Source organism: Mesocricetus auratus, unplaced genomic scaffold, assembly GCF_017639785.1.
Source record: "Mesocricetus auratus isolate SY011 unplaced genomic scaffold, BCM_Maur_2.0 Super-Scaffold_100030, whole genome shotgun sequence".
Classification (NCBI taxonomy): domain Eukaryota; kingdom Metazoa; phylum Chordata; class Mammalia; order Rodentia; family Cricetidae; genus Mesocricetus; species Mesocricetus auratus.
Genome location: NW_024429211.1, coordinates 6,472,629 through 6,500,395, shown reverse-complemented (window position 1 = coordinate 6,500,395; position 27,767 = coordinate 6,472,629). Strand labels below are relative to the sequence as shown.

Sequence of the window (27,767 nt, the reverse complement as noted above, 5' to 3'; positions counted from 1 at the left end):
TCTAGGGACTGGCTGGTTGAAACGTAGCAAATAATGCTGGAGAGCAGAACCTCTGGCTTTACTTAACTTCAGTTTTAAAATATTTACGGCTTTATTTCACTCTGTTACAATATGTGGGGGCATGGGTATGGGCTCTTGCGTGCAAGTACTCTCGCAGGCAGCAGAGGGCACATGAAGTTGTTAGCTGCTCCTCGATGTGGACGCTATGAACTGAACGTGGGGGCTCTCTGCCAGACACTGAGCCATCTCTCTAGCCCCATCTTTAATTTTTAAATTTGATGGAAGATTGGTTTCACTGCATCTAGGAAAACCAGCCAAAAACACAAAGAATTCGAGACTCAAAGTTTTTTTTTAAGAAACATGATGCATGGTGAACCCTAACATGTCTCCTGATCAGCATCAGGGCCATGCCTAGCCATTTCCAGGCAAATTTCAAAATCTCATTGCTACTATTCCTCTGATCACTTAGCTGACATTTATAAGTCATCTCAGGCGCAGGAGGCATGGATGGAATGCAGACAGAGCTATGCATGACATAGGCTCGTCAATTTCCAACTACCAGAGGCCCTAGTCATATCCTTAATCAGTTAAATTCTTGAGCCACATTTTTCTTTTTTTCTCTACCTGAAGGGAGGAAAAGACTTTTCAGCAACCTTTGACCCTGGCCCAGAGCTCTGGTGTTGCCACTGCCTGGGAAACAGGCACGGTCTGGCCACACACCATTGGGGGCCGGGGCTCCTGGAGGTTACTCTGCAGAATTCCAGCATCTTATTTCTCTTGAAAGTTCTTCAGTGATCTAGGCTACAGTGATGGTTGCTCAGCAGCCAGCTCCTGAAGCTGGCCCACTTTTCCCTCCCTGTGTGTGCTGGCAGCACCACCTAGTGGCAGCGATTTTCAGTCCTGATGTCTAAATAGAGCAACACTATTTATCGGTGTCTTGGGCATCTGTTAATGTAGAACGGGCAGGTGGGCTACCAGGTTTTGTGGATGAATGGATGCCTATAGTTCATTTTGATCTATTTACCTTATCTCTGGATGGACATAGTGCTGTCACAAATTCTTCTGAAGCACCTGTTGCATAACAAAACCAACAGTATAAGTTCTTGTAAATCAGTACACAGAGCATCTCAAATGGTTCCTTCTATTCGGACATAACTGACTGACCGGACATTTTCTTGTGAGACTGAGGCTGATAGTATGAGTCTGAGACCATCACCGCCCTGAGACTCAATGGCCACCACCCCTCCCAACATCCTTGGAATGGATGATGGACTCACAATACACCCAGAATCTGTTTCATTTTTTCCAGAGCAAGAAATATACATGTAAGAAATTAGAATACCCCCTTTGAACATCTTTTTCATCGAATATAAACTCAAACCTTCATAAAGCTGGTTGAAGCTAGTCATTCATCAGGTTTGTGAATGCAATAAGTATTGCATGTTTTCTGTGTGGATTTGTGTTTGTGTATGTTTGTGTGTCTGTGTGTCTTTATACTTTTGTATATTTTTTCAGTGTTTGTGTGTTGTGTACCGGTATATGTGTGTTTTCAGAAACTGTGAGACTGTTTACAAATTGAGTAATATATATATATACTGTTTGGTGATACGTGTATCATTGAAAAAATCAAAAAGGAAATTAAAAACTTCTTAAAATTAAATTTAAATGAAAATACTATGTATGAGAACTTTTCTAAAATGATAAATTGGAGGGAATCATAAGAGGAAAGTTTATAGCTATGACTGTCTCCACTAAAAATCTGGTGTCCCCATTAATAGAGGGAGTCACTATAGATTTAAAGAGAAATCTGGCACTAGGGAATTGTACAGAGATCTACAAGGATGACTCCAACTAGGAATCTAATCAATAGTGGAGAGGCTACCTTAAATTCCCTTCCCTTATAATGAGAGTGATGACTACCTTAAATGCCATCCTAGAGTCTTCATCCAGTAGCTGATGGAAACAGAAGCAAAGATTCGCAGCTAAGCACTGAGCCAAACTCCTGGAATCCAGTTTCAGAGAGGGAGGAGTGATGAGCAAAGGGGTCAAGTCCACGCTGGGACAACCCACAGAAACAGCTGACCTGAGCCAGCAGGAATTCATGGACCTCAGTCTGACAGCTAGCAAACCAACATAGAATCAAACCAGGCCCCCTGAACATGTGTGTCAGCTAGGAGCCCTGGGCAATCTATGGGGCCTCTGGCATTGGAATCAGGATGTATTCCTAGTGCATGAATGGACCTTGGGAGCCAATTTCCCATAGAGGGATACTCTCTTAGCCTCAATACACAGGGGAAGGCCTAGGCCCTGCCCCAAATGACTTGACAGATTTTGATGATCCCCCATGGAAGGCCTCACCCTCCCTGAGGAGTGGATGGGGGATGGGATGGGGGGTCGGTGGGGGCAAGCGAGGATGGAAGGGAGGAGGAACTGGGATTGATATGTAAAATAATATTGTTTCTAATTTGAATAAAATTCATAAAAATAAAAAAAAATCAGGTGCCCTGCAGAGGATGGGGGTCTGTGCCTGTAATCCTAGGAGTGGAAAGGCTGGGTCAGCAGGGTTGACATCAGTGTGAACCTGTGTTATATACACAGTGAGAACCTGTTTCAGGTATAAAGCAAAACAAAAATCATATCACAAGGAAATCATGTATAATGCACTTCAAAGTAGTATAAAAAGTAAGCCAAACTTAAGGCAGTAGGCAGTAAGAAATAATGAAGACCAGTCAGAATAATAAAATGAAGACGAAAAGTAAAACACAAAGACTCAATAAAACAACTAGCCAAAAACAAAAACAAATTAACCAAAAGACAAAGGAGACCCAAATTATTAAAATTAAGCATTTTATTACTTTCACTACGGACAGCAATGAAAACTAACTACAGGATCATTAGCATATACTTACATTTCTTGAAAAACAAATGGAAAATCTAGTTCTTCTCATCGAGAGGTTATAAATAATTTAAACAGGTCTATGGCAAGCAGCCGATTGAAACGGTAATAGTCTTTCAGTGAAAAGACACTCGCCCTAACTCCCCCCCACAAAAAAGGAGAGGCTCTACATCTTGCTTCAGAGGAAGCTGCAGACCCAGGGAGGGGACAGGTGTGATTCTCATTAAGGCCCATAGGCGTTGGCAAATTCCATAACTCAAAACAAAAGCTGCAGGCATAGGTGAGAGACCCCAGCTGGCAGGGCTGTACCTGCCTGCTGCTCAGTGGAAGACACCAGAGACTCCAGCCCTGAACACCAGTTCCGCACAGAGAAACAACACACCAGCCCTACTGGTGCTCCCCCCCCCGCGCCGCCCCCGCAAACGCTGTAAAAGCCACCACCAAAGGCAAAAGGAGGACTTGAATTTCTCAAATTAAAACATGAAAGAAAAACTCAACGAATGAACTAACGTTGGGTTTGCAATCCCAGGCCAGGATAAGAAACATCATGAAAAATAATAACAGCCTATACCCTCCACAAATCACTGTGAAATCATGCGTGAGAAGGGGAATGGAAGGAAATAAGACAGTCGGCCTACAATATGAAAATAGTTAGACTTGCTGAAGGAAAGCCAAACTGGAAGGATGATAGAAATTAAAAGCTCAGTAAGCCGAATACAAACTGCAGAGGAACTCCTCACCAGCAGAGTGGATCATGTAGACATCAGTTCCTCTGGAATGGAAGCGAAATAGGAGGAAATGCCTCACTTAATAAAGGTGTATAATAATCTTTAAAAGAAATATGAATATGAAGTGGCAGAGATCTGAGATACCACACCAAGATCTGCATTTCAGATGGACAGAGAAGAAGAATGCCATGGTGATGGTATAGAGAATATTTTCAATAAAAATCATAGAAGAAATTGTTCCAAGGTTAGAAAGAGAAATGCCCATCTAGGTACAAGACATATTGTAGTTAAAACAATAGAAATGAAGAGTAAAGAAGGGGTATTAAAGGCGTCAAGAGAGACAAGTCAACTCACTTTATAAAGGCAGGATAACACTTGATTATTAACCTGATTAATAATCACCAGAGTAACAGCTGATTATTAGACAAAAAAGCATAAAGCCATAAGAGCCTGAAGTATGTATTCCAAGTTCTGAGAGACCAGTTATGAACTCAGACTATTTGTTCAGCAAAACTATTAAAATTGAAGGCAAAATTTAAAAAAAGTTTCATGATAACAACAGAATAAAGAAACTATGGCTACTGAGCCATCTGTGTAAAGGACACTGGAGGAGATACCTGAGTCTGAAGAAGAGGATAAACACACCCAAAAAAGGCACAAGAATACATTTTATAAACACACCCAAAAAGGCACAAGATTAAATTAATGGTTCCAGAAGAATCAATGAAAAAAACTCCAAGAAAACAACACAAAACAAAAAGATGAGAAGAATTAAGAGACATCATTCAATAATAAATCTTAATATTAATAATCTCAATTACCCCAATAAAGTGACAGAGTAACAGACTGCAATAGAGAACAGGATCCATTTTTTTTTACCACCAGGAAATTTATCTCACCCTAAATGACAGACACAACTTTAAGGTTAAAGTGATGGGAAAAAATTATTCTGAGTTAATGAAACCAAGAAACAGCATGCGTGGCTATTCTAATATTTTACAAAGTATACTTTGTGGCAGTTTAGGTGGAATTGGCCCCCATAAGCTCATAGGGGGTGTCACTATTGGGAGGTGTGACTTTGTTGCAATAGGTATGGCCTTGTTGAAGGAAGTGTGTCACTGTGCCATGTGCTTTGGGGTGTCATATGCGCTCTAGCCCATGCCTAGTATCCTACTTCACTTCCTGTTACCTGCTCATCAAGATGTAGGACTCTCGGTTCCTTCTCCAGCACTATGTCTGCTTACATGCCACCATGTCGCACCATGGTGATAAAGGACTAAACCTCTGAAAACGTAAGGCACCACTATTAAATGTTTTTCCTTTATAACAGTTGCCATGGTCATGGTGTCTCTTCACAGCGATAGAGTCCCTAACTAAGATGCACTTCAAGAAGAGGCAGACTCCCATGGCTAAGCACTGAGCTGAACTCAAGAAAGCCAGTGACAGAGAGGGAGGACTGATGACCAAAGGGATTAAGACTGGGCTGGTTTAACCCCAGAAACAGCTGACCTGACAAGGGTTAGCTCTTGAATGCCAGGCTGATGCCTGGGAATCCAGCATGGGACTGGATCAAGACCCCCTGAATGTGGGTGTCAGTGAGGAGGCCTAGGTAATCTATTGAACCTTGGGCAGCAGATCAGTACCCATCCCAAGTATACACATGGTCTCTGGACTCCCATCCAACAATGTGAGATGCACTCTCACCCTGAACTCTTGGGGGAGGGTCTAGGCCCTGCCCTATATGAAATGACAGACTATGGACACCCCCATGGAGGGCCTCACCCTCCCTGGGGAAATAAGGGGATAATGGGGAGGTGGGGGAGGGCACGGGAGGAGGGGAGGGAAATGGAGAGGGACCTGGAACTGACTTGTGAAGCAACCTTGTTTCTAATCTAAATTTAAACTTAAAAATAAAAAATGCACTTCAAACCAAAATTAATCAGAAGAGATAAGAAGGCTCATTTCGTATTCACTGAAGGTGTAATCAATGAGGGATTATTACAACCTGAAAAATGTACACACTAAACACGGGTGCACCCAATTCCATACAAACAGCACTAATAGATTTAAAAGCACAGATAACTCCAGCATATTGATAGTGGGTGACTTCAGTACTCCAGCCTCACCTATACAGAGGTCCTCTGTACAAGAAAATAAACAAAGACACTCTGGAGTTAATTTATATCAGACATCAACTGGATCTAACAGACTTCTACAGAACATCCCACCCAAACACTAAATACAAAGTGTTTTCAGCAGGTCATGGAATTTTCTTTGAAGTTAAACACATATTAAGACAAAAGGCAAACTTTAATAAAAGTAGGAAACAGAAATATCATCCTTCATTCTATCTAACCACAGTGGAATAAATCTGGATAGCAATAACTACAGAAAGTTCATAAACTCATGGGAACTAAACAACCCACTACTGAATGATAATTGGGTCAGGGAAAAAAAATCAAAAAAGGAAATTTGAAATTTTATAGAACTGAATGAAAATGAATACATGAAACAACAAAATATATAGGAAAGAATGAAGAGAGTCATAATAGGAAATGTTACAGAAAAATACTGAGATATATCAAATTAATAACTTAATGATTCACCCGACATCCTTATAAAAGCAAGAACAGCACCTCCCAAAAATAGAGAGTAAGAGACATTGAAATTCAGGGTAGGAATTAATGAAAGAGAAACAATAACAAAAATCAATGAAATGAAAACAGTTATTTGACCAGATTGACAAACCTTTAGCCTAATTAACTAACAAAAGGAAGAGAGAACTCACAAATTAAAGATAAAAGGGAAGATATTACAACAGACACTAACAAAATTGAATGAATAAATCATAAGAACATATTTTAAAATGTATATTTCATTAAACTGGAAATCCTGAAAGAAATGGTTGAACTTTTAAATGCATATGACTCTCAAAAGTTAAATAAAAATGAAGCAGATAATTTAAATATAAAAACAATGAGATTAAAGAAATATTTTTAAAAACTACAGGCTAATCTATATGTATGTAATTTAAAGCTGCCTTCTTAAAAGTTAGTGCAGTATGATATGATCTTGACTTTTAAGAGCTACATTAAATGCAGTTATTTTGGTATATATTCCAGTTTCCCTAATACTATGTGTTGACAACTTGAAAAAAACAAGTTCCCCAGCTAAAGAGCCCAGATGAATTCAGTCCAAGATTCTGTTTTCTCTTCAAAGAAGAATCAACACTAATCTCCTCAAATGATGGCATAAAAAAAGGAAGTCTTCCAAATTCCTTGAGAAGTCAGTATTATCCTGGTACCTAAATCAGACAAAGACCCAATTTAAAAAAGAGAATCATAAGCTAATATCCCTGCTGAAACATAAACAGAAAAACTCTTAATAAAACATTTGCAAGCTGAAGCCAAGAATATATAAAAAATATCATCCACCATGAACAAGTTGGCTTCATACCAATGACATGGAGATGGTCCACAATGCTTAAATCAATGAATTGAACCATCACATGAATAGATTTATTGACATAAGTGTCATAATAATCTAATTAGATGAATAGGCCTTTAAGAAAATTCAACATTACAGCATGCTAAAAGTCCTGGAGAGACTACAGATAACAATGGACTTATCTCAACATCAGAAAGACAATATACAGCAAGCCAACATCCTACATCTGGCTTGATGAAAAACAAAAACTCAAAGCACTTCCATTAAGCTCAGGAACGTAAACAGGGTTACCACTTTCCCTATTCCTGTTTAATATGATACTTTAAACATTAACTAGAGCAATAGGACAAGAGAACAAGATTAAAGTGATAGGACAAAAAGAAAGAAACCCAAATATTCTACCAGAAAATTTTCTATAGCTGATGACAATTTGTACAAAATGACAAAATTAATGCACAAAATCCACACCCATCCTATTGCATCAACGACAAACATTCTGAGAAAGATATCAGGAAACAATCTCATTCACAACAGCCTTAAAGGATCTTGGAATAAATAGAACAAAGGAAGTGGAAGACTTACATAAGGGAAATTTCACAACATGGAAGATAGAAATAGAAGACAGCAAATAATGAAGAGACCTTCCATGTTCATGGATTGTCAGAATTAATAGTGTAAAAATGGTCATCCTATCAAGAGCAGTCTATACATATAATGACCCTAACTAACATTCAGAAAAATTGAAAACAGCCATCTTACATTTCATATGGAAACGCCAAAGAACCGGAATAGTCAAAACAATAGCGAGGAATAAAAATACTGCATGGGTTTACCACCATTCTTGATTTCAAGTTATACAAAAGACCTGTAATATCTGGGCTATAGTGGCACATGCCTTAAATCCCAGCACTCAGGAGGCAGAGGCAGGCGGATCTCTGTGAGTTGAGGCCAGCCTGATCTACAGAGCGAGTTCCAGGACAGCCTCCAACACAATACAGAGAAACCCTGCCTCGAAAAAACAAAAACAAAAAGGCTATAATATAAAAGCATCATGGTATTTGCATTAAAAAACAGACATTGGCCAATGGAATAGCACTATGGCTCCACATATAAACCCATACTTCTGTAACCTGATCATTTTGAAAAGATCTAAAAACTATACATTGGAAAAAAGTGGTGCTGGGAAAGCCATATAGATACATGTAGAAGAATGCAACTGGATCTTGAGTTTTATCTCTCCATTCAACCCGAGATGGATCAAGCAACTCAACATGCAGACATAAAACCCAGCATCTTGACTCTGGTGGAGAAGAATACAGAGACTGTGCTTCAACTAACAAGGACTTTCAAACAAGACCCTAGTAGTGCAGACCTGAAAATCAACAATTGTAAACTAAACTAAATTAAATTCAGCAGCTTCAGCAGAGCAGAGGACGCCGTCATTCAAGTGAAGAGGCAGCTTAGAGAATGAGGAAACCTTCACCAGCTATGCATCTGACAGACAATTGGCATCTAGAATATACAAAGAACAATTAACAATCATCAGGTACTACAGACTTTGAAATAAAAAGCCAAGTGCCAGAATTGGTTATCTTTATTTGAGTTCTCCATCAGTGGGGTACCGCAGACCCCTCAAACTTTACAAGCTGTTGCTGTTGCTCTTGGTTACAACTTGAGTGGAAAGACTCTATTACTGAAGATACTACACACCTGAGTGCAATCAAGCATGTGCTGAACTGAAAGTTTCATCTTTACTGGCTAGCTTTCATGATGCCAAGGGTCTATGTGTAAGACTGGAGGAGAAAAGTCAACGACAGCCTTACCCAGCTCTGAACCTTCTCACTGACCCAGGAAGACATACTTACTAACACAATAGTGGTATGAATGTTACAGGAATAAGAAACCCCTTTCCAATTACTTAAGGTTCTTTGCATCATTGTCATCTACCTAATGTCATCATTAGACCATGCCAGGTGCCATCAACTTGGACAAAAATCTATGGCTGTCTAGGTTATAGATACCATATGGTACCTAGCATTATTACTGTGGTAAGTGAACACAGAAATTAACAGTCCTCTAATTTCTTATCTTTATACCTATAGATTAGTGAATCTCTCAACCCTCATCAAAAACAAAATAACAGCAACACCAAACACCTTCTTTCTGCAATAGATAGGAATTAACTCACAGATCTACAATCAGTCAGTGTGCCAAGAATATACTGTAGAGTATTCAACTCTAAGTAGAGCATCTTTATCATGCCAACTCCTCACAAGGCTTGGGGATGACTATGGAAGAGGTGAAAACATTGTAAGACCTGGGGGAAGTAGATATGGCAGCATTAACAGTATTTTCTATACATAACTCTCGGGATGTTAAACACATAACCTCTCAGAAGCTGGGAGTGTATGTACCAGACCTGCACAAATTCAAGCCAGCCAAAATTCCAGTGCGAGAGGAGCCCAGGAAGACCCAGATATATCTGAAGAGCTATTAACAGCTGATGGCTGGTAGAGGAGAGAGGACCAGTGTTCTAAAGGAATGAGTCTCCTGAGAGGGGCCTATGTTCCAGTAAGCAGCTCCACACCCGTGCACATATGGGCATCATTTATTGGTCTCAGTACTATTTTAAAAAAGAGAAAGGACATGTGAAATTGGGAGGGAAAAGTGGTGAATGAATAGGGAAGGAGTTGGAGACTAGGGAACTGGGAGTAGATTCGATCCAAACAGTTCATATGAATGTATTAAATGAAATATTTTTTTGGTTTTTATGAGACAGGGTTTCTCTGTATTGTCTTGGGGGCTTTCGGTCCAGCCTGGCCTCGAACTCACAGAGATCCGCCTGCCTCTGCCTCCCAAGTGCTGGGATTAAAGGCGTGCGCCACCACCGCCCGGCTAAATGAAATATTTTTAATGCTAAATACTAGACAGATTTCTTGATGGATTCTACCAAACCTTAAACAAACTAACAAGCAAAAAAACGATGCAATGATCCTCAACTCTTCCAAAAACAGAAAGGAAAGGAATACTACAAAATACATTCTATAGAACCAGTATTCACCTGATATTCAATGCAGATAAGGATACAATAAGAAAATAAAGAAAAGCATAAACCAATTGTTTTAATAAACATAGAACTTAAATTTTGAAAATTTCCCTTGCAAAAAAAGTTCAAGAAAATATTAAAAAGAACATACACCCATGACCAAGTCGATTTCACTCCAGAGATGCAAGGATTGCTTGATATATACAACTCAATAAAGGTAACATAGAACAAAAGTAGACATAAGGACAAAATATCACACAGTCCTCTTGACAGGTGTAGAAAGATCTCATAGGAAGTCCAATATTAGTAAAAGAAAAAAATTCGATATAGAAGAAATATATCTTAACACGTATTTATAATAAAGGCTACATCCTGCAAACCTGTGGTCAGCATTATACTGAGGGAAAGGAAAACAATTCCATCTAAGATCAGGAAAGAGAAAATGGTCTATATCACTTAAGAGAGAAGAGTGTGCAGACCATTTTCTCTTAGCTAGAGCAAAGATTGAAACAAGTGATATGAATATGACAGGAAGAGACCAATTTTCCCTTCTATCTGAAGGAGACATGCTCTGCTTTGAAGACACTGAAGATCCTCCTACAAAGCTTATGTCTCATAAACACTTCCAGTGACGTAGCAGGTGCAAGATGACCATACAAAATTCATCATCTTTTCTGTACACTTAATAAGCTTGTGAAGGAAGGAAGAAATTAGGGAAGGGAATTACATTCACAATAGCAACAACAAATAAGATACCCGGGAACAAACCTAGCCAATGAGGTGAAATACCTCAAAAAATGAAAACTTTAAACTACTGAAGAAAATTTAAAGAAGACGCTAAAGAATGGAAACATTCCCCTATGTTTTCCCGGAATGGCAAAATTCACAAGTGGAAACCACCCACTCTGTTACCAAAAGTGATATAGACTCAGTCCCCATTAAAATTCTAATGACTTTCTTCACAAAACTAGAAAGACACTATAAAATTGGTCTATGGAAACACAAAAGGCTACTGATAGCCAAAGAAATATTGAGCATAAGGAACAGTGCTAGAGGTATCGCAATACACCTGATTGTAAATTATTCTTCAGATTCAATGAAACAAAAGTAGTATGGTGCCGGCCCCAAATAGGCATATTTCGTATGCAGTAGAATAGAGGCTCCAGAAGCAAACACACACAGCTGCAGCCAGGTAACTTTTGACAGCGGTGTCAAAATGCATCAGAGACAACACAGCTTCTTTAACAGGTGGTACTTGATAGCTCCATGTAGAATGCACCTAGACCCATCTTACACAGAAATCAATCCAAAATGGATTCAAGACCTCAATGTAAGGCCTGAAACTTTGGAACTTCTGGAGTAAAACATAAGGACAAACATTTTAAAATAAAGAATAGTCAAGAGCTTTCTGGGCAGGACTCTAATAGCTTAGGTAGTCACCCTGAGAATTAAATATATATATATATATATATATATATATATATATATATATATATGGCCGTACAATTAAAAACTTCTCCACAGAAGCAGCAAAAAGATGAAAGGCAGTCAAAGTATGGAGAAAATCTTTTCCAGATCTGCATCTGTCAAGGAACTAACATCTAGAACTCATGAAAAATTCTAAATAAAAGCTAAACATCATCATCATCATCATCATCATATAATCAATCAGTTGATGGGAGATCATCAGAACTTAACTATAAGACACTGCCACTGAATGCAACATGTACTTTAGATGCAAGATACAGAGAAACCAAGCTGGAGCTAAGCTGTGATCTTCTTCCCTCGGAACTAGCTTTCTTAGTTCAGGAAGTTGCTGTGTAGCTTGATGGGGAGAAAAGTCATCAACGGTTTCATCTAGTTATGAGCTCTATGAGTTTCAATAACAACTGGGCAGGCAAGATGTGCCCAATGGCGTAAAAGTGGATTGAGAGCTATGGTTCCTCCAGCCACTTTCTTAATGGATCTTAGGCCTCCTCCATGGGAGCCTGGTGCTGTAAAAGTAGACAAAAGTCCATGACTATGGAGGTCATAGGTCCTATGGGAAAACCTACTTCTGTCCTGCTATATGGATACAGTGTCAAACTGCCTCCTGGATGTTCATGTTTACATCCATAGATTATGGCTAGGCTTCATTGAAGAAGCATATTCTTGAAGTGGGCATTGGGGAATGCAGAAATTCCTAACTGATGGGAGTGCTGAGACCATGGAGTGATCAACCCTAAATCAAACATCTATATAACCCCCTCCAACGCTAAGAAGGGGGAGGTAGAAACAATGCCAAAGCCAAAGAGTACTTGCAATGCTGTGTTCTGGACATGACACCAGTATTGAACCCACGAACTCACAGCGACAGAGGACTGGGCTCATCAACACTCTGTCACGGATCGTGCAGAAGCTCACAAGTCCTGCTCTTCCTTTAGGAGGCAATTCATGGTTGATGGAGGCGGCAGAGTCATATTCCTCATTGGTGTAGCTCACCTAATGCTCATGCAGGCAACCTTAATTACAGCGGGCCACAAACAAAAACAGACAGGGAAGTACCAAGAGGCCTCTTGGGAGTAAGCAGAAGTGAGTAAGAGAGAATAACAAGGGAGATGATGATCAAATTGTAACTTATATACAGATAAGTAATGAAATCATGAAAATGAAGTTTAGAAACAAAATTGAGTAAATGAATTGAATAAGCAGCATTCAAAGGAAGAAACACAAATGGCCACGGAGTATCTGAAGAAACAAAAACGTTGAAAGTGCTCAGCCTCAAGGGAAATGCAAATTTGATCTACACCATAATTTCATCTCTCACCAGCCCAGATGGCCATCAGGGAAACAAATGACAAGAAATATCTATCAGGACGCAGGGAAAGATGAACTCCTAGTCACTGTTAGTAAGGATGTGAATTTGTGCAGTCACTATGGAAGTCAGTGGGAAGCTCCTTTGGGGCACCAACAATAGAACACACACCCAGGGAATTCAAAGTCAACAAGGCACGCTTCCCCATCCATGCTCACTGAAGCACTACTCCCACCGCCCAAGACACGGCGCCAGTCTAGATGTCCATCAACAGACAAATCGGTCAAAAATGTGTTGTCGATACACACCAAGAAGAATGAAATGAAGTGAAATTACGCCATTTGCAGAAAAATGGAATGAAAGACAGCCATGTCGAGCAAAATCAGTTAGATTTAGAGAGACAAACGCTGCATGTGTTCATCCCTATGTGCAGTAATATATATCGTTTTCTAGATGAAGGAGGATGAAGGTCTCCACACGGGAAGGGGAACAGCAGAGGGCGTGGGAGAAAGGCAGAATATCACCAGTTGGCTTTCATATGCTGGATACGGATTTAACTGCATATATGCGCACCCGAACGATGTGAAGACAGAACTGGGGATATCGGAGAAGAGGAAGAAGACAAGCCGGGGTGGGCGTGTGGGGCTAGGAGGAGAGCTGGATGACAAATATGGTCAATGCGTGCAATGATGTGTGTATAAAAGTGTCGCAGTGAAACACGTTAGTCTGAGTATGGAAACTACACACACTCTCCCGGTAGACTCTAACTCGCCTCCAGGTGACTTCTTCTCATACACAGTGCGATGAGGGGACACTAGGTCAATAACGGTTGTGCTGGATTGTGTGGGTGAGTGATGGAGAGGAAGGTTGTCACGTTCTGTGCAGGTGTATTGTTATTGCTCTTGCAGAGGACCTGAGTTCAATTCCCATCACCCACAGCTGTTTGTAATTCAAGGCCCGGGAGATCTGATGCCTTCTTCTGATCTCCTCGTGTGCCAGGCATGCACAAGGCTCAGAGACATTCACGCAGGCGAGGCATTCGTATACATAAAAATCTGAAAACACTGCGAGTTAGCAGATACATTAGCTGTATCTTTTAGTTGATTTTTAAAAGTTAGAAACACAAAATGGTAACAAGTATCCGTGTGTCTGTGTCTCCCACACAGTGTGTTTATACACACAACACACACACACAGAGTCTCCTACAGTTTCAAAATGTCTTATTTCTCTAAATTCTGATTTGTTCTATATTGTAACATACATTGGAAACTTTTTTATGTTTCTTAAACATGATTCCGAAGCGGAAATACATTGTGTTCCATTATATAGGTATTTCATATTCCTGAGTCTGTAAAGAGTTCATGTTATTTCAGTTTTTCTATCCATGATAAGCAAGTTGATGGGGGATATGCTTTGGATTAATCCCAGGAATTGCACAAAAGATAGGTAAATATTTTAAGGTTGTTCCAGAGAGTCTCCCATCATCACTCCTACCAACTCTAGGAACAGATTTCTTTAATTACTTCCTGTCTACACTCTCTACGTGAACATGAAGTACTTGGCTGTCCTCCCCTGAGATGCGTTAGCAACAAGCCTGCTTTAAACACATGTGTAGGTCACTCATCACACAGGTGCTAGTGACACGCTCCTTCCTATCTTCCCTCGGAGGTTCAGAGGAGCCTTCCTACTGCCTGCTGGAGCCTGGCATGCACGTCCTCGCTCTCCTCTGCCCATCCCCAACTGGCTCCCTGTAGGCACGTGCTCACCGTAGCTCAGCTCTTCATTCACTGGTACCCAGCTCTTAACCACTGAGCCAGATCTACAGCCCCTGTTTCGTAAGGTGGTATTTGGTTTGGTTTTGGGTGTGTGCGTGTTGGTGTGTAGGTGAGAGATCAATGTCAGTCACTCCCCACTTCACTCTCTGTAGACGGGGTCTCTCGGCCGAGTCCGCTGATTGGCTAGACTGTCACAGTTGAGCTCAGGGACCCTCCCGTTTGCATTCCAGACCTGCGATTAGGTGTGAGACAGGGCTTGCAGGTGCACACCTCCACATCTGGGTTTCCTTTGTGCATGCTGGAATCTGAGTTAAAGCCCTCATGCTTATAGAGCAAGCCCTTTACCACTAAGCCATCTTCCCGGCTCCATAATAACTCGATACTGGGGTATATTATGTACAGATGTTTACACCTGCATATATATATATATATGCAAATGTACACCTCACTGACCAGTTAAAAAGTTTTTAGCTGTAAATTTATGATGTTTTCCAGATACATTACCCAGAAATCAGACATTTATAACACATGTAATTCCCTTATGTTACTACACTTTCACTGGAAGGATAGTTCCCATCTTTGAGCCGAACTGTGAGAATACTGCCCTCTAGTGGGCATTGGACTGACATACATATTTATTATAATCCGGTTCTCAGGAAAATGAGTTTTAGAACTAGTATTCTTACTGCATTAGAAGAGATAAAAACAGACAGTGATGGAGTATGATCAAAATGCGTTATATGCATGTATAAAAATGTCACAATGAACGCCATTATTTTGCACAACTGATATATGCTACTAGATTTTTTAAAAAGAATAATACAATGATTTTTGTTTGTTTCTTAAGTATGCTTTCCTCAAAGTAAAACATCAGACCGCAAAACTCGCTGGGCAGGAGACAAAGTGGAGAGACATTCGATGCAGACAGTGCTGGGAGATGCTACCCTGCCGTGCGCTCTGACACAAAGGTTGGACTGTCAACACGCCAGTGTTCCTACCTAGGTCTTTCATTACGCATGAATGGAGGGATCCCTAAGGGAAGAGATGCTGGGTGTCCTGACACAGGCAGGACTCTAGCTTTGTGAGTCTTCACCTGTAAGTCCTCTCTTTCCCCCTAGTGGATTTTAGTCCAACAGACCAACAACTGCACCCGGGAGCCCATTGTGGGGACTATGCTCCCTAAGGGGGTGTTCACCACGTTATCTTACAGAGCGCAAGAGTTCCGAGGGTGCAGAGGAAGGCAGCCATTGGTAGCCAGGTGACCTGCTTAGAAAACACAATCAGTCACAGCTTGGCATACTCCCTGGGAGACACCCCACAGGGGGTTGCCCCACCCTGAGCTCCAGGGGCTTGTCCAGAGAGCATTCATGCTCACATTCTATGCAGTGACGACAGAAAGTTCCAGACAGAAAACAGAAGGGAATGACATAGGCTGGCCATAGCAACAGTCTCCAAGAGCATGAGCAGATCTTTGGGGTCACTATCCCTCCAGTGCAGGACCCTAGGAAGAAAGTCTGAACACGAAACTCAGGGCAGGGTGTACGCTGAAGACTGTCCTGCCAGAAACCGTTGGTCACTGTTTCTAACTTTCCACGTCAGGTCTGCAGATGTGACAAGAAGGGAGTGTGAAAATGAGACGCTCAGGAGAAGCGATTTTTTGGATGTCATATTGTCGGACAATGCATATGAGTGGTTGCTTATGTTTGCACATGCACGCACACATCTCAGTGTCCAGTCAAAATTTTGTAGCTATAAAGGTCTTTGTCAAATACAAGTCCTTGCAAGCTCAGAGAGCCACAGTCCCAGGAGCCTTGTGCTTGTGGGAAAACATCAATAACAAGAAAGATGCCACTATTCACATTGACGCCCACTAGCCGCAGGGTTGAAAGGGTGCCTTCAACTCAGAACGCTTCCAATTTGTGGTAGACTTATCGAAATGTAACCCTTAAAAATTGTGAAGTCTCTTAATTTATAATGCTTCTTTCTTGTTTCATAGTTTGGTACTGGGAATGGAAGTCTGGGGTCTCATACTGCTACACTTATAATCGATCCCTGAGCCACACTTCTGGCCAAAGAGACTTCTTTTGAAGATAGTGGGAAATGCCAGTGGCTCTCTTTAGGCTTACTAGAGCTATTGGTGAAGTTTATCTTTAGATTATGGACACAATGGCCCATTGGAGAAATCCTAAAAGGTCTTCAGATCCAGCATTGACAATACACCAGCTAAGTGTGCCAGGTGACAGACACTCGTGGAGCATGCATCAGTGATGGCTAGAAAGATGTCCAGTTTTCTCAGAGATGTGTGTTTTTAAATGACTTAAAAGACTTCTGGGACATGACAGGGATTGTAAATAAAGACCCTACCCAGAACAAGCACTTCTTTGGTTTATGTTGGGTTTTCGTTGTACTGAGGGAAGCTATGTTTTATAAGGCAATGGCTACCGTTTGTAAGCATTCCTAGGTCTGCCTTGGGTTAGTAAGGGTACCATACAGACACTAGCTTTAACTACACATTCACGTTTCATCTTTTGAGTCAGATATATCTTACAGAACAGTAAGGACAAGATTTTACTTGAACAATGTACCTGTCTGTGCTTTCTGCTACCTTCTGGTGTTGTGAGCAACACCGCAATGCACATGTTCTGTCTACATGTCCAGACCAGGTTTCTTACGGCCTCCTCAGAGTGGATGCTAGCAAGAAACTACTGAACCGAGGGAAACAAAATCCACTGGTTTCGTATGATGTGTAACCTGGCTGTCTGTTCCTGTAACAAAGGCCTGTAAAACACCGATTTGCAAAGAGAAAAGGGGCTTTGGGGCTCACTGCTTTGAAGATTGCAGGAGCAGCCTGTTGGCTCCATTGCTCTGGGCTTGTGGCAAGGCCGACACATAAGGACAAGACTGTACGACAGAACCATACCACAGATCTCATGCTGGGAAGCCAAAGAGAGGGAAGTGAAAGCTGTCCCCCTTGACGATAAGGCCACATCACTTACTGGTCCCACCTCTCCCTAACGTTGCTGCTTAGAGGGTAAGGCCTTTAGCATACTGGTCATGGGGGCACATTCCAGATTCAAGCTACAGTTGCCAGGTCTGATGAGTGACCTCAGTGCTGCACAGGGAACTGTCCCCCAAATCACCCGTGATGGGTGGGCCCCAGGTCCTCCCTTGTCAGCGTGTAACCCATGAGTTGACAGGGATTTGTGCTGTCATATCACTGTCCTTGCTAAATCAGTAAGATGACGGTTGGTCTTCGTCAACCTGACACAGTCTTAACTGAGAAAAGACCGTAAGATTGTTCCGTATGCAGGTCTGTGGGGCACTGTCTTGGTTTGTCATTGACATAGGAGGACCCAGCCCGCTATGAGGGTGCACCCCAGAAGGGAGGTCATGAGCTGTCCTAGAGAGCAAACTGAGAGGGTCCTAAGAAGCAAGCCAGTGAGCAGCGCTCCTCCATGGCCTCCGGTCCAGTTCTTGCCTCCAGGTACTTGTCTTGGATTCCTGCCCTGGCTTCCCCTCAGCGATGGACTGTTACATGGAAACATACGCTGAAATCAACCCTTGATGGGGAAGTCCTGTGTATATGTCAATAAAGCACTGTTGGCCGATAGGGAAGCAAGATAGGTAGGACTAGGAGTCGAGGAGGACCCTGGATAGGAGAAACAAGGGAGTCACGATGTAGCCCGCCAGAGAAGTAAGATGTCCGGAACTTTTCTTCAGTAAGAGAAATACTTAGATTAACAATTATGGGATAAATACTTCAGTCAGAGCTAGCCAGTAAGAAACAAGCAAGGCCAACAGCTTCATAATTAATACAGCGTCTTGTGTGTTATTTGGGGACTACAACGCGGCAGAGCCCAGGTGACTGGTGGGGAAAGACCAAAGCGGCTGGCAAGGAAAAGGCTTCTCTCTACAAACCTTTTCCTCCCCGCCTTGGTTTCGGCCTTGGTGCTTAATCATAGCAGTAGACACCTAAGTGAGGCAGCTTTGGCGCATTAGAGATACACAGCAACTCCAAGGGCTGTTCCCCTTCCCAAATGTTGTAGGCTGAGGAAAAAGAAGACTCATTATGAGCTCTGCGGCTCATTAACAGTCTCACTCTGCATAAGCAACCACTCACTGCCGCCACAAGCCGCCCTGGCTCTCATAATTCGCACCCTTCCTTCTGGGCATGGCACTCGGGAGACGGTACCAACAGGACTCTCCTAGAACCAGCAGGAACGTGGCTGTGCTCCAGCATACAAACACGATGGGTCTAGGGGGGATATTGCTGAAATTGTGGTGGGCCCTGTGGTGGCTCTGTGACCCTGTGACCCTGAGGTGATCACCAAACTCCTCTGGGCCTCACTCTCTCTCTCTGAGCACTGAATGTGAAGGTGTTACCTGCACCTGGCTAGCAAAACTTTTTGACAACAGAAGCATTTGATGTCTGTGCCCTGGAAACGACACAGTGAGGGGGCCTCTGTCCTGCCTGTCCCTCTCCATAGCATAGATGACTCCGCTCCTCACACAGGTAACATTCACCGGCGCGTGGCATCGCACTTCTAATGTGATCGCTTCGAGTAAAGCTATACCTTTTAAGATGTATGGCTTACATTTTGGATCTAACTAGCCTCTCTGAGACGAGACACAAGGACAATCATCCAGTGGCATGGTGGGTGTCTTTATTCTATGAAAAATAAAGTTACTCCCACAATAGCCTTCACCCCAACGCCAGCTGCCCGCTAGCACGCTCCATGAGCTCGGGCCGTCTCGCCCCTTCCTCTGCTGTCCTGAGTTCCCTCGCAGACTCTCTCCTTTTCATAGAATACTGACCTGGGACTCATTCTCAAACCCGCCACCGGTTTTTTCTTCTTTTAACTTCTCCGCAGACTTTTTGAATGGAAAACGTGCTGTGTAGACACACTGACTCTATGAACTGTGTCCATCTATGGTCACAAGTTCACCGGCAGTGTGAAGAGAGCACAAGGGTTGGGAAGAGGATGAAACACCAACATGTGTGTCAGTGTCTTGCTCGCCCCTGCCCTGCTCCAAGCCATGTCTTGCTGCCACAGAGGAGCATGACACTGTGCCCACGTGTCCCCTGAGAAACTGTAGTTCAAACACAGCCTCTGGATGTGAAAACAGCTATACTGTTTTCCAATAAATTTTAAAGATATCTAGATAAGTGTGTGTGTGTGTGTGTGTGTGTGTGTGTGTGTTTGTGTGTGTTTGTTTATGTGTGTGTAGGGAATGCAGGCTTATTTTTGTTTTGTTTTCTGTAATTTAATGCAGGCTTATTTTTGCTTTGTTTTGCTTTCTGTAATCTTGAAAGCATTTCCTCAAGCCTACTCACCATGGAAACTGAAAAGATATGAAGGGCTCTTGCTGATTGGTCAATTCATTGATTAGCTGAAGTCTATGAATAAGTCAGGACAAGAGTGGCAAATGTCATTTTAAATGAAAAATATTAAAACTTATTCTTAGCATTTAAATCTCATCAAAACATAAGAAATGGGTTTTCAAATCTTGAAAAAAAAGCTGTACAACTGCAACTAAAATGGGTTCCCTGTAGCTTCATAAGAACATTTGTAGGAAACACAATTTCCCTCTTTCATTATCCGAGTCCCTAATTCAAAGGATGCTCTTTGAGCATGTACCAAAAATAAAAAGGAGTACAAATGCTGATTGATGCCTGTGGACCCCTTCAGCTCAGGGAGGCAATCTGAATAAGCCTTGTCATCTGTACACAAGCACACTTGTGGTGCATGACAGTGTGGTGAGTGACAGTGTGTATGTGCTCACATGTGTGTGGGTGAGCGCACACACACACATGTCCCCACATCTCCAAGTATAAATGCTCAGTGTGCAATGCACCCTAGTACACACACACACATTCTCCCACACATCTCCAAGCACAAGTGTGCAGCGTGCAGTACACTACAGTGCACACACACACACACACAGACACACACACGTGCCCCCCACGTGTGTACAATCCATTAGGTCCAGATCTGTGACAGACATCTGTAGCACAGCCACCAGCTGGCCTGACCAGCCACCCATGGCTACTCAACCGCTCACTCACCGCATGGTGTAGAGTAGTGTGCCGTCATCCTCCAGCCTCAGAAGCTTGTTGGGTGTGGTCATGTTGTGCGCGATGGACTTCTTCCCGTTGTGGAAAAACGTGTCTGGGGTCCAGATCTTGCTGGCAAGAAGGTTGTTGAGAGGTAGCCGTTGCATGGGCCCCTTAAACCGCAGCCTTTCATCTTTCCAGCTTTGTCGGAAAAACACATCTATGGTGTACTCCTGGTGCAGAAGAAGGCATCAGGGTGATGTCTCTGCGGGAGACGCCCTTAACACAGTTTGACTCAGTGTGGGAATTGCCTGTGTTGACCAGGCTTTGGTACCTACCATTTCCGTGTCGGACACCGGGCCGAAGCTGGTAACGTAGATGTCTGTTCGCACCTGCGTGATTCTCTCTGAAACACAGACACAGACTGCTTTGAACTGCCTCACCGTGAGCCTCCTCTGTTCTGTGTTGATGTTCTCAGTGCAGCACTCAAAATCATTCTCTGTAACTGCGGCATAGGTGCGTGTTTTTGTGAACCTGGAAGACTTGAAAAAAATTACTCAATGGATCTGTGTTGTTCCAAACCACAAATCGAATGGAGTATCCACCATGTTAGGAAGGTGGTCTGGGCTTCATGGTATCTGTGCCCCTGAGGAGTGGTCTTCAATAGATGTTGACTGAGAGTGGAGGTCTAAAGTAGTGTCACTCCTAAGCCTGGAGCCAGAAGGCCAGCCTGACTTGAGTGAATACCCCGATAAAACTGGAAGCACCGTATGGACTCAGGGAAGGAGTGTTGAGCAAGGGCTTTGTGTATGCCAACACAGGTATAGCCTGAAAAAGAACCACTCCTCCTTAAATGGCATTGTGAATATTAGAAACTCCCATCACAGGGTCCTACCATATTAACTAAAGTGAATGAGTATACAGAAGTACCAAAATGATCAATAATACTAGCACAGGGACTCCTGTTTGCCTTGGGTCATGAGCAGAAACTATCCAGCATGCACCACCACCTAAGTTTAACTGCTCCAAGCTGCCTACCAGCATAGCGAGCTCATATAGTTTCCTGGATCTCCTGTTGAGGTGTTATTCCACTTGCATGGAATATTTTTATCGTGTCTGTGTATTGTGATTTCAGTGCGTGCCTTCTGGATAAGCTAGAAACCCTACCGCGCACCCTCTGACCCAGAGTAGCCCATTAGGCTCTCTGCTGCGTGGATAAGAGTGACGCAGACTACCTTAATAAAATTCTGCAAGAGCTGATGGCAGCTCAGCAGTCCTCTCCATGCTGAATGTGCAGAGACAGAACTATTGGACACTGAGCCTGACAATGTCTTTCAGTGGGGTAGAGAGGAGACACCACACCTGTGAAGACTTTGCTTGCACTGAAGACCATGAATACAAATCTGTGCTTCCTGTGAATCTTTGTTAATAATACAAACATGGGTGTACTCACTTTATTCTGATGCATTTGGCAAAGGGTCTAAACCTCATGCTTTGGATACAGGAACAAAGTTTGAGAGTTTGGAAGCAGTTGCTATTTCAGGCCTCCACTGGGGTTCAGGGGACTTGCCCTTTGGATAAGCAGGGACAATGGGAATGCCTTAACTCTGTGAGAAATCAGACTTCCAGCATGTGAAGACATAAAGAAAACCTTCAGTGGACAGCAGAATTCTCATAAGCACTTACATATAAGAGAGTAAGAGCCCTTTCTCTTATTTCCTAACACACTGTACACTTAGCATCAACAGCACCTAAGAACTCGGTTCCTCCCAAAGGAACCAGAGCGGACAGTCAGATTGTCTGTAAAGCACGGAGACTTCAGTGATGAGATAAGGAGACCACTTCCCCCCAGCCCCATGAATACTAACACAGGACACAAGATACAGCCCCATAAACACAGGACGCAAGATAGATCGGTTCTCTACTCAAAATGCTGGCAAAGCAGTCCTCTCCGGAGTTGTCTGCAGTTCAGTCAGCATATCGCTGTGGCTGAGGGTGGTTTTTCCATAGATCTTCACAGGCCTCAGCTGGAAACACACTCACCTCCCAGCCCAGGCCGCAGTCTGTTGTCATATCCATCCAAAAGCCCGTCCAGGATCCTGGTGAATATTGTGATGTTGTCATTTGTCTCGTCTCGCACAGAACTGGTTGGCATTTGTGAGAAGCTTTTAATGAGAAAAATGAAAGAAAGAAAGTTCTAATTGCTTCTCAGAAGCATTTTTTTAAGACAGGCACACAATACTATGGCGTTCTGACCTCGGAGGACTGCGATCTAGTAAATAGACCTCCCACGCCGCCTTGGCTGGCCGCTGGCTTCCCTTCACAAGCCCTGGATTTTGAGCATCCTTAGATCTGCTCTAGGAAGAAGGGCTGTCAAGGTAACTTCAAGCTCCCGGTTCCCCAATCTTTTTGAGGAGCTGAAGGTTCTTGTTTGTTTTCCAAAGCCTGGGCTGCTCATAAGACTGTGACTCTCAATGTTTTAGCCACATTTGAAAAAACAAAAAAAAGAAAAGATGAGTCTTGGTACATGGAATAACAGGACCATGAAATCATGAAACCACAGGGGATTCCAGAACTTTATTTAAATCAGAAAAACTGAGTTTGAAAGACATCAGTGAGAACAGGGAGGCTGAAAATTTTAAACTGGGGAAGGTGCGGTGGCACAAACCTCCAACCTCTGCATTCAGGGGGCAGAGACAAGCAAATCTCTGTGAGTTCAAGACTACCATGGTCTACATAGTGAGTTCCAGGCAAACAAAAGCTGCATAGTGAGATCCTATCTCAAAAAAAAGATTGTACCCATTAGAAGACAAGAAGGTGAGCCCAAATCTCACTGCGCTCCTACAAACAGACTGGCCTTCAGAAAATGAACAAGAATATTCTGGTTTCATGTAACGGTGTGAAGTTTTCCAGACTCCAAAAGTTGGTGGAGCTGGAAGCCAGAATTGACCTACTTAAATGTGATCAGTGAAAACAATCACTTCCAAGAACTTGGTGCAGCAAACAGCAATTCTAACCTCACTGCACACCCAGAGAAAACCAGGAAGACTAACTGGGGACCGTGAAGTCCACATGCCCAGGAGACAGAAATGTGTCTGAAGGCCACAGATCCTCTTCCATCACATGTTTTTGGGGGGTACAATCAGCACTCGGCCTACGAGCTGGTCTGGGCTTCAGAGACTCACGGCCCGTCACCGAGTGAAATCCGGCGCTCTTGGCACTCAGAAGAAGAGCACATTATTCCTGGCACTTCCCTGGTAAGCCTGGCTGTGGGTTGCCAGGTCCGTGTAAGCTCTCCCTCTCATGCGGTTGTTGGAAACAGAGCGGCCATCTCTCCCTGTGAGAAGCTGGGGTCAGAATGCACGTGCCCTTTCCCCACTCAGCCCCTGAAAACCATGCATTTTCATCGACTGCATATAAGCAGGTCGATCCTTTACTGGCCCCAGAGGGCGTCCCTTTTGGATAAGCATAAAATTCCCTTGATCTCCTGTCTTTCACATCTCCGTTGGAATGCACGAGGCTGAATGAAGGGATCACAAGCTGAAACTCAGTCCTGCTAGTACAGAGCCTACAGGCGTGAGTATTCCATTCTGTTACTTGGCATTTTAAAATACTACGTGCCTCTCATTTCTAACATTCATGATAATTTCAGACTTCAGAGGAAGCGATGGAGCCACCCCCCAACCCCGGTAGCTTGTAGCTGGGAGGAAAGCCTTGAAGCAGCTGGGCTGCTGCATAAGATGAATGCTGTGTTCTGGGCTTGCTTTGTTGTCTAATAACTGGGCACAGACAGTCTGGCCTCATGGCATTCAGTGGCTGCCCGTCCGGTTACTCGGTTTAGACATTGTCAACATGCCTAATGTTAGAAGGACCTCACTACCACTCCAGTTTAAAAACCAAGGCGTGAGAATGTTCAGCAGTAGGGAAAAAAACCAACACAGTCTACCTCCACAACTGAGTCCGTCTCCTGCTGCTCAAAGTGCCCAAGGTCAATTTCGCTCAAAGTCCTAAACATAAAAACGTCATAAATAGGCAACTCGGGATTTATAAACTGTACAGTATTCGGGGAACAGCCTTTCTGAGTATCCACTCTGTATATGCTGCCTGCCAACTAGCCATTTAATAGCTGTCTCCGTTATCAGCTGAACTGTCACATCATTGCCATGTACAGTGTCAAGCAATGTTCATTTTATGTAATAAATGGCCCTGAAGTACAAAGGTAACGCTGCTGGCAATGTCATTGCAGTACGGTGTTATAATTTTTCCATTTTATTATTGTTCTCCTTGTTGATTTCTTAGTATGCCTAATTTATAGACCGAACTTTACCACAGTTGTGTGCTATAGAGAAAAAAAATTGCAGATGTGGGTTTTAACAGTGCCCTAAATTTTAGGCACTCACCAGAGGTTTAGAGTATATTCCCACAATCAGGGGGCAAGTATTTCATGTTTTGGGGACTTTTCTAAGCTGGCCCATTATCAGTTGTGAAACATTATTCAGTCACATTGGATAGGAACATACAGGGCCATCAGGATTTGGTGGCATCACTGGCTATTTTCATAACAGCTGGCCACTGTATTTCTCTCTCTCTCTGTGTGTCTCTGTGTGTGTCTCTGTGTGTGTCTCTGTGTGTGTCTCTGTCTCTGTCTCTGTCTCTGTCTCTCTCTCTCTCTCTCGCACACACACGTACTGCCTCATTGTTTCAGGCAACTAGTATGCCTTTTGGATCTGAATCTCACTTTACATAAGCGCAAATTTTCACCAATGCCAGGGACAGATGCAGTGCTTATGGATTCCAGAGCTATTTTCATTTATTGGACATATACTATTTATTAGTTGTTACTTTATGTGCATGGGTGCATGGGTGCTTTGCCTGTAACAGGTACATGACCGGTGCCCACAGAGGCCAGGAGAAGGTATTAAATTCTCTGAAACTGGAGTTACTGTGGATGGCTGTGAATCACCACACGGGCGCTGGGAATTGAACCCAGGTCCTCTGGAAGAGCAGTCAGTACTCTTAACTCCTGAGCCATCTCCCCAGCTAGACGCAATCTCTATTGTATATTTTTAAATATCTACTCACTCTTACCCGTAATGACACTTTCCAATGTCTTCCCTGCCCTCATAATCCCATCCTGTATTGACCTTTGGTTCTTCACTTAGTAGCACTCAGGGCTCAGGGGAGGGGTCTGGAGTATTTTCCTTGTTGTACTAAATAGTCATGTGCCAGGAGTAGGAGCGAAAGAAAAAAAAAAAAAAAGAAGACAATAAGAAAAAAAAAACATCCCTGGGTAGAAGCCAGGTTTACATTTTGCTGCTGTCACTGTGGGGATTTTGTTCGTTTTTCATAATCAGTCCGAGACAATGAATCACCTGTGCTACACGGCTGTGCTATGTCCGGTTCTCGTGGTACTGGGGATTATGCAAGTACTCTTCGCTGCCCTGGCGCAGTGCCCTCTTCACCCACAGATGTCTGGGGACTCGGTTATGCCTCCATGCAACTGCAAGATCTTTCAGGACTGCTTCTTAGGCAGAAAAGCAACTCTAGTCGGGCTCAGCAGAGCACTGGAAGAGGAAGGTGGTGCAGACATGCTGGGAACTGTGTTCACGGGAAATCAGGGTGACTGAAGAGCCTCGGATAGAGCCACCAGGCAGTGTCTTCACCAGGAGGGCCTGGTCACCATCCATCTTAGCCCTGCTGGATATAGTCAAGGGGGTCTGCTCACTCTTAGTGCAACTGTGAGTGAGCTCCTGCTAATCGGGGACAAAATGAAGATCTTCCGAGGAATGGATTTTTGTGAGGAGGAACCACATCTATTACTGCCGACAAGCATCTTCAGCATGAAAGAAGTATTTTAAATGTTGGCAACTTACTTCAGTTATAATTGAGGACTAATTCAATTCAACTGCGGTAAGGTTAAAGTAGCTACATTCTCTTAAAATCTGAAAGTTCGAAATAGCTTTTCAGTGTTACTTATGAACACACTACCCTCATCCGATGCTCTAGCTCCACTCATTTGATCTTCCTCTGGAAAGGGGATTCATAAGACAGCAGAGATGCCCCTCAGTATGGAAGCCAGAGTGTGTGGGAGCTCCGGTCCCGGCTACCATTTGCTGTGGGTGGCATAGCATCCCCCCCACGGCCTCCCTTACCGTTACTCATCTCTCGAAAAGTCCGTGGCGGTGGCTATTAAAGCATATAATCTAGAGAGCCACACAAAGGAAAGACTCCACACATTCCCAGCCACAGAAGAAGGCCATTTCCCCGATGTTTTTAGTCAAAAAACGTGTGGGCAACTTCACACACGCAGAATCTTCCAGTGCATTGGGCCAACAGTACAGAACCAACCGAACCTGTTCCAAAAGTCTCTGCTTTTTTTGCATTTCTTTGCCTCGTTCCTACGGAAGGCACAAGCATGTGACCCAGTGACTCTGGTGATGTTTGGTTTGAAGGGTAACTGACCCAGGTGAGCCCCATTTCCCAGCCTGTTGAACACAGCGGCTAAAGGACAGGCAGGGACACTGGTAGGTACTGCAGAGTGCCAAATGTCCCTGAGGTCCCTGCTGTGGCAGTCCAAGCTCTAATTCTAATGAAGAGAGCGTAGGGACCAGGATCTTACGAACTCTGATCTACTCAGGCACTGGCTGTCCAGGCGGTCTTAAAGAAAGATACACTGTGGATGTCTTCAGCCAGGGAAGAGGTCTCTCCTACTGCCTGTTGTCTCATTCCTGGCCTTTTCAAGGCATTAGCTTCCTCTCAGTGTCTAGTCCCATAGGGACTCGGGTTTCACTGATCTCAGAGAGAATAAGAAACAGGATTTGTAGAGCCTGCACTCCTCCCCAGTGACCTCCCCTGCGTAGGCCTAGTGGAAAGTGGGTGTTCTAGGGCCGGGGCTAGAGCGGCTGCCACGGGGCCATTGACACAGCCTCTGTGAGCCTCTAAATCTTTGAATGTTTCCTTGGGGGAATCCCAGTGACGGGCCCCAGTGACGAATGTCTGAACCTATGCCAGGCAGTATTGTCCCCA

General features: G+C 43.3%; 1 protein-coding gene and 1 long non-coding RNA gene across 7 annotated transcripts in view; both read right to left on the bottom strand.

The window, feature by feature from the left end:
* Window positions 1-27,767, bottom strand: part of Gabra5 (gamma-aminobutyric acid type A receptor subunit alpha5) — an 89,473-nt gene that overhangs the window by 49,129 nt on the left and 12,577 nt on the right. For all 6 annotated transcript variants that reach the window (XM_005082586.3, XM_013122430.3, XM_005082585.4 and 3 more), the window contains 3 exons: window positions 22,785-22,906; window positions 21,080-21,147; window positions 20,754-20,974 (listed from right to left, as the gene is read on the bottom strand). In XM_005082586.3, the coding sequence (XP_005082643.1) occupies window positions 20,754-20,974; window positions 21,080-21,147; window positions 22,785-22,906 (411 nt within the window). The remainder of the gene's footprint in view (window positions 1-20,753; window positions 20,975-21,079; window positions 21,148-22,784; window positions 22,907-27,767) is intronic.
* Window positions 75-16,031, bottom strand: LOC121134743. Its single transcript, XR_005871934.1, has 3 exons — window positions 15,895-16,031; window positions 1,025-1,071; window positions 75-301 (listed from the first exon to the last, which is right to left on the bottom strand). It is a non-coding gene; the product is annotated as an uncharacterized LOC121134743 (long non-coding RNA).